The sequence below is a fragment of the Juglans microcarpa x Juglans regia genome, chromosome 2D (assembly GCF_004785595.1).
Source record: "Juglans microcarpa x Juglans regia isolate MS1-56 chromosome 2D, Jm3101_v1.0, whole genome shotgun sequence".
NCBI classification, from domain to species: Eukaryota; Viridiplantae; Streptophyta; class Magnoliopsida; order Fagales; family Juglandaceae; genus Juglans; species Juglans microcarpa x Juglans regia.
The window spans coordinates 26,734,601-26,740,640 of NC_054596.1; the positions used below are offsets into that span (position 1 = coordinate 26,734,601).

At 35.3% G+C, this 6,040-nt stretch overlaps 1 protein-coding gene across 3 annotated transcripts; it reads right to left on the reverse strand.

The window, feature by feature from the left end:
- Positions 1-904: 904 nt before the first annotated feature.
- On the reverse strand, positions 905-5,274 carry LOC121250545. Of its 3 annotated transcripts, none has more exons than XM_041149680.1 (5): positions 5,171-5,274; positions 4,976-5,137; positions 3,931-4,808; positions 3,721-3,819; positions 905-1,244 (listed from the first exon to the last, which is right to left on the reverse strand). In XM_041149680.1, the coding sequence occupies exons 2-4, from the start codon at positions 5,082-5,084 to the stop codon at positions 3,727-3,729; spliced, it is 1,080 nt and encodes a 359-aa protein (XP_041005614.1). In that variant the 5' UTR covers positions 5,085-5,137; positions 5,171-5,274; the 3' UTR covers positions 905-1,244; positions 3,721-3,726. The 3 variants fall into 3 exon arrangements, with proteins under 3 accessions (XP_041005614.1, XP_041005613.1, XP_041005615.1); XM_041149679.1 differs by having other exon boundaries at positions 905-1,238; positions 5,171-5,273; XM_041149681.1 differs by lacking the exon at positions 5,171-5,274 and having other exon boundaries at positions 905-1,238; positions 3,931-4,852; positions 4,976-5,099.
- Between the last annotated feature and the right edge of the window lie 766 nt (positions 5,275-6,040).

Below are 6,040 nucleotides of genomic sequence, written 5' to 3' on the forward strand. Positions count from 1 at the left end.
CTTATGGTATATATGGAATTTTTGGGATGACCTTATTCAAGAGCTTGAAGGTTTGAACTATCAAGTAGTTCATCAATTTCGGGAAGGCAACCAGGCCGTAGATTTTCTTGCGAGACGAGGTGAAGCTGACTATGTTTGTAATTATGGAATGGATGAGACGTTACCAAGATTATTGAGAGGCATCCTCAGATTGGATAAGTTGGGTCTTCCTACAATACGAGCTAAGTAGTTTATTTTATGTTGTTTTGTTTACTCGTAGTTTATGTGGTATTTTGTGTGGTTTGTTTTCCACGGTTTATTTGTTTAGTTCAATGTATATGGTATTTTGTGTGGTTTGTTTTCCACGGTTTATTTGTTTAGTTCAATGTATAGGTGGTGTTATTATAGTTTGGTTTTTTGATGTTGGGATGGTTTTTTCTGATTATTTGTAAATCTCAAGTGTCCTGTCTGTTTTTACGGTGCTTCTCTGCCATAAGTGAAGGTATTCAATAAAATTTAGAGTATCCTCCTCTTCTTAAAAAAAAATGCTCTCAATAAAAAGGGAAACGGCCTGAAGAGAAAAAAGGGGAGAGTCTGCAGGTGAAAATGTTCTGCGCGGAGCTGAAAAGATAGCAAAAGATAGGAAGTAAGCTAATAATAAGGTCAATTTATAGTCTAATAGGCACAAAAAGTAGACTAGCATTTGAGTATGTCCAACGGTTTTATTGGCCTAGTGTCAGTAGTAACAAGTCCAATTTTCCATGTCCGATCACATATTTGATTCCAGTGTGCTTAAACGGAACAGTCACCGAAACAAAATTTAAAATTTTGGTAAAAGAAACTCCCGAGAACTAACTCCTAAGAAGCGAACCTCATGAGCAATCAAGAACAACTAAACAGGAATGAACAAATCACAATGTTAATGTTTGCAAGAAAATATTGTGTACTATTGCCAATGAATTCCTGACATATCATCACTGTTAAAACCGAACAACGTTTCTGAATATAGAAAAGAATATGTAAAAGAATAAAAAGATAGAAAACACTGAACATAATAAAACACACCACACACACACACCAGTTCTGAGTTGCATGAAAATTCCAGACTCTCTTGCTCAACACATTCTCCAGGGCAGTCCATTCATGCTTCTTCTATGTGCTACAACAGATAATTAATTCTTGCACACTTGACTATATGCTTGCTGTGAAAGCTTCTTCACTCACGGTTTAAGTACTTCTCCATGACGACAATCACCTTTCTGCACCTCAAATCGAACCGAATATACAATTTATGTTTCAAGCAAGCATACAAGAAGTACAGATTAGATACAGCAGACCAGTTTTTCTTGATCACCCTCACAATTCCTTTTATAATTTCGTCTAAGAAGATATGCCCTTTGCTATTTCTATTTACACCATGCAGTTTAGAGAGCAATCTAGCTCATTCTAGAGAAAAAATTGAATCTTTTAAGGCAACACCACATACTAGTTTGTTCTTGCAGCTAAGAACTAGAGAATTAAAACATGGAAGTCAAATTATCCAATAACTAGAGAAGACAATATTTTAGTTGCTTGCTCATGCATGGTTTATGCTACCGAGAAATCAAGAAATTATGCAATTTTAAGTCCTAGACATGTTAATATTGCAAAACTATAATGTAATATCACTACATATATGTGAACAGATTATAAATTTCCTGTTTTATAAAAATTCCAGCCTTTTTTAAAATTCATAATATGCACACAATACTTTAAAAAAATAATAGAGGAACTCTTCCTCTAGGACGAAATGATAAGAGGAATACCTGAAAATACATCTAGAAAAGCATCATTCTTCATCTGTTTGTCTTTATTTTTATTTTATTTTATATCAAATACAGTAAGAGAGTGTAACAAGGGCTTACCTAGCTATGGGAATTTTATTTTATTTATTTATTTATTTATTAAAACCCCACGGAAAACATGAAGGGTGACCAGTTATGGAGTCATTCTTTGGTGGCCAGAAAGAGCCACCAACAAAAGATTGTGGCAGAGTTGAAATAAGAGTGATTAGGATCCTATATTTTATAAGAAACCCTATGGTTCTATTGGGGTACATGAACCGATGAAAATATGGGGCTTTATAGTTTATACTCCTGGGAAAAAATAAGTTTGGAGACAGCTACTGGAATCTTTAGGAGAATCAGCAGCCAGTTGTGAATGAAAATAAGTCTTACTTTCTCGGAGAAAAGTGTTGACATATCTGAATGGAGAGAAGTAAAAGCAATCAAACTACTTGCTATCAGACAAGCATTTCAAAAGTTATACCAGTTATCTGTAGAGGTTGGTCATGGTTAAATTGCAGGTCAGCCATTGGAAAAATCATTTAGAATGTATAAAGGTCATCTTGGAAATTAACGAGTATCAAAACAGAAAGATATTGGTAAGAAAGATTGTCAAAGATCCCATTGTCTTCTGCCAAAGCTTCGGTAAGAAAGGTTTGCTTTGACAGTTTTCTGAGATTAATCCGTGTGCATGTAGATGATTTTCGTAAAATTCATCAGGAAAGTTAATGGAGCAATATTACTCTTGCTTTTGCATAACTATTGACAAACAACTAGGGAACTGAGAATGCATGGCTGCAAAAAGAAAATGAGGGAGGCAATATAAATCATATATTTAAAATAGGAAAATATTAGTGGAGCTACTCAAAGTTATCGCTCAAAATTACCACTCAAATATTTTAATTTTTTTTTAATTAATAGTTAAAGAAGTGACTATTAGTGTAACGCCCGAATAGAAGACCCAAACCACATGGTTTATACTCCAAAAGGACTAGTCAATGATACAATTGGAGCCCCATTAGAACCTTATAAAGAGTAAGAATTTTTCTTTTCAAATCAATGTGAGATCTCATTCACCACCTACTCTTATTCTTATCATATGGGGTATCATAATCTCCCTTCCTTAAATTCCCGACGTCCTCGTTGGGTCTGTCTGTTGTAGGTGACACGACCAAAGTCTCACATTTTTGGTTGAGATAGACTCTAATACCATTTGTAATGCCCCAATGGAAGGCCTAAACCACATGGTCTATACTCCAAAATGACTAGTCAATGATATAAGTGGAGCCCCAATGAAACCTTATAAAGAGCAAGAACTTTTCCTTCCCAAGCAAAGTGAGATCTCATTCACCACCTACCCTTATCATTATCATATGGAGTATCACAATTAGTGTAGTTGCGTATTTTTTTTTCTTAATGATTAAAAATGTTAAAAAATATTTAAAAAAAATGTAAAAATAAAAAATAAATTAAAATGCACTAGTGGTATGCCAGCAGTAACCACTGGGCAGCCCACTAGCACTATAACTAGAAAATGTGTGTAGAAATATATGTATATATAATCACTCACTTGTTTATTTCCTGAGAAACTATCCCCGCCCCCAAAAGGAAATATATAAACATTCATATATTTGCTTGGGGATGGGGCATAAATATGTGTGTAGAAATATATGTATATATAATCACTGGTTCCGGTGCTTGTTTTTAATTACTTCATGATCTAAAATAAAAGTGAGTTGTTTCTTTCTTTGTTTATTTATTTTTTTTTTTTGTCAGAAATTACTACCATGGCCATCAAGCAAGAACATGATAACTAGAAAATGATATTCATCACACAACCGATCCAATGCAAAAATAAAGCTATAAGCAGTCCAAAAATTAATAAACAAGCACATAATTCTACGAGAGCTTGATTCACCTTAAGTTATCTATCAGAGCGGCGGAGAACTTCAAAAAGTCCACAGCAACTCCTCCAAGAAGTTGGTTGCAGGATGCGTTGATGCAAAGAGACGACATGCTGGCAGGAAGTGCGAATCAAGCAAGCGAGAAGCCATTGGATCAGAACATGGAGATGTTTAAATCTCAAGGGGGAAATTTAAAAACATGATCTATTTCTGAGAGTACTAACCGGATTTCCAGTGCTTTCAGGAATCTCAGTCATGTTGCCCTCTTTGACAGTATTACCCGTGTCAACAACCGGAGCACTGGCCAACGGCTGCAACAAATTTTTAACACTCTCTTTTGATGCCTCCCCTACACCCACATCGGAAGAGAGCAATTTTGTTTCTTCAATTTCTTCTGAAACCACATGATCTGTTACCACCACAGGAACCCAGCCATTCTCATCCAAGTTCGGCAACGTTGTTTCCTCAATTCCCTCGGACACAACATCTGTTAGAGCCTCGGAAGCTGAAACATTGTTCTCCTCCCTTTCTTTCGATTCTAATCCAATCGAATTCTCAACAAGTTCTTCTACTCCTTGGATGAAATCTTTGGGCAAAGATACAACAGGCTCAAAGTCAGCAACTGAGCTAGAAACCTCCTTCCCCTCCTCTAACTCTCCTGAATAAACCACCTCGGAACTCTTCTCATTAAGTGTTTCCTCTTTGTCAAAGCCGCTACTTATCAAACCCTGATCAACCCCATCAGACTTTTCATCCACAAGCTCAGAATCCCCATCAAGGACAATTTCTCTAACGGATTCAACGACAGCTTCGACATCCCCAACATCCTGGCCTACCACCTCCTTGTCCTCGGCCTGGAATTCCACTTTCAGCGTCTCCTCCAATTCCCCTTTTGAAGATTCGACCACACTTTGCACCTCCCTCTTCTCTTCCTCTGATTCTACTTTCTGGGTCTCATCTATTTCGCCATTTGAAGGTTCCATTTTGTTATGACGTGCAGTAGTCACTGATAGAAAAGATAAACAATACCTCTCTTTTACTTCCTCTTCTCCAACTAAAAGACGATCACCAGCATCAACCTCTGTCTCATTCCCTTGAAATCCTATGTCGGTTTGTTTAAAAAAAAAAAAAAAAAAAAAACAGCAACTTTAAAAAAGCAGATTGACAGAAATAAGAAAAAAATATGAGAAAACGTGAAGGATACCCATAAATGGAAAGACAAAGTACTGCAAAAGAAAATTAAAAAAAGCATATTAAAAAAAAAAAAACCTTGCAGTTGAAAATTAGGTGAAGAATGGTAGGTGGGGTTCGTGGTGTTCTTCATTTTCTTGGCAGGTTTTGTTGCTTTCCGTCTCTTTGTAAATGACCTCGAAGGCATGGCTGACTATTTGTTGTACAAAGAATGGTAGAGGTATTGAATGGAGACCCCAATACGTTCCTCTGTCTGTCTGTCTCCCTGTCTCACTCTTTTGGAGGGTGAATGATATCTGTTTTAACGGTTTTGAAATTGAAACGGCGACCGAGGGAGATAGGTGTTACTAGCCTTTTGACTCTTGTTGAATTTGAAGATTGAAGGGCGGGGCTTAGGTGTCAAAAAAATGAAAAGAAAAAACAAATTACATAAAAGTAAATTTATAAATTAAGGTGATATATTAAATTGTAAAATTATTTTTAATATAAAATTAATCTAATAGATCCTATCAAACTATATTAGATTTATTTTATATAATCTTTAGTCTCAAAGTAAAAAACAATCATCATCAGCCCAGATTTTCTTTTTACTTCCCGTTAGTTTCAATTTCCATGGCAAAAAACATTAACATCAGAACTACTGTTACGACATCTAGAATATATACCTTAATGAATCCCAGTATCCCAATACTTACGTCTAAAAAATTTTCTTTCCAAATATATCTTACAACTTTCACAAATACAAACAAAATGTTCTCTTAAAAAATTTCTCAATTTTATCTTAAAGATTGTGTTTGTTTTGTTGAAAAATAGCAAAAATAACAAAATATTTACATTCAAAAATGTTTTTTGAGAAAACTATTAAGCATATTATATTTTGTTGACAAATTGAAAATATTTTTCTATGTATGGAGGACTAGAAAGTGTTATATGCAAACTATTTGCTCTAGGGAGAAGCATCGATTTGGTAGAGCACCAAGAGACAATTTCTTGTATAGAACTTGGGTCAATAGAAACCATTATTTTGGAAAGGTTCAAGAATGAGTACAATGACCCATATTTTCCTGCCATAGTAAGATAGCATAAATCAAAGGATTTCGTCAATTTGGCCCAAGGCAGCATAGAGGTCAAGCAATATGTTGC

Excerpts from the sequence above, each read along its gene's own strand:
- LOC121250545 (XM_041149680.1), bottom strand. The coding sequence starts at position 5,084 with ATGCCTTCGAGGTCATTTACAAAGAGACGGAAAGCAACAAAACCTGCC. Across the intron at positions 4,809-4,975 it reads ACCTAATTTTCAACTGCAAG|GATTTCAAGGGAATGAGACA; the intron begins GTTTTTTTTTTT and ends AAACCGACATAG. Across the intron at positions 3,820-3,930 it reads CTGAAAGCACTGGAAATCCG|CATGTCGTCTCTTTGCATCA; the intron begins GTTAGTACTCTC and ends ACTTCCTGCCAG.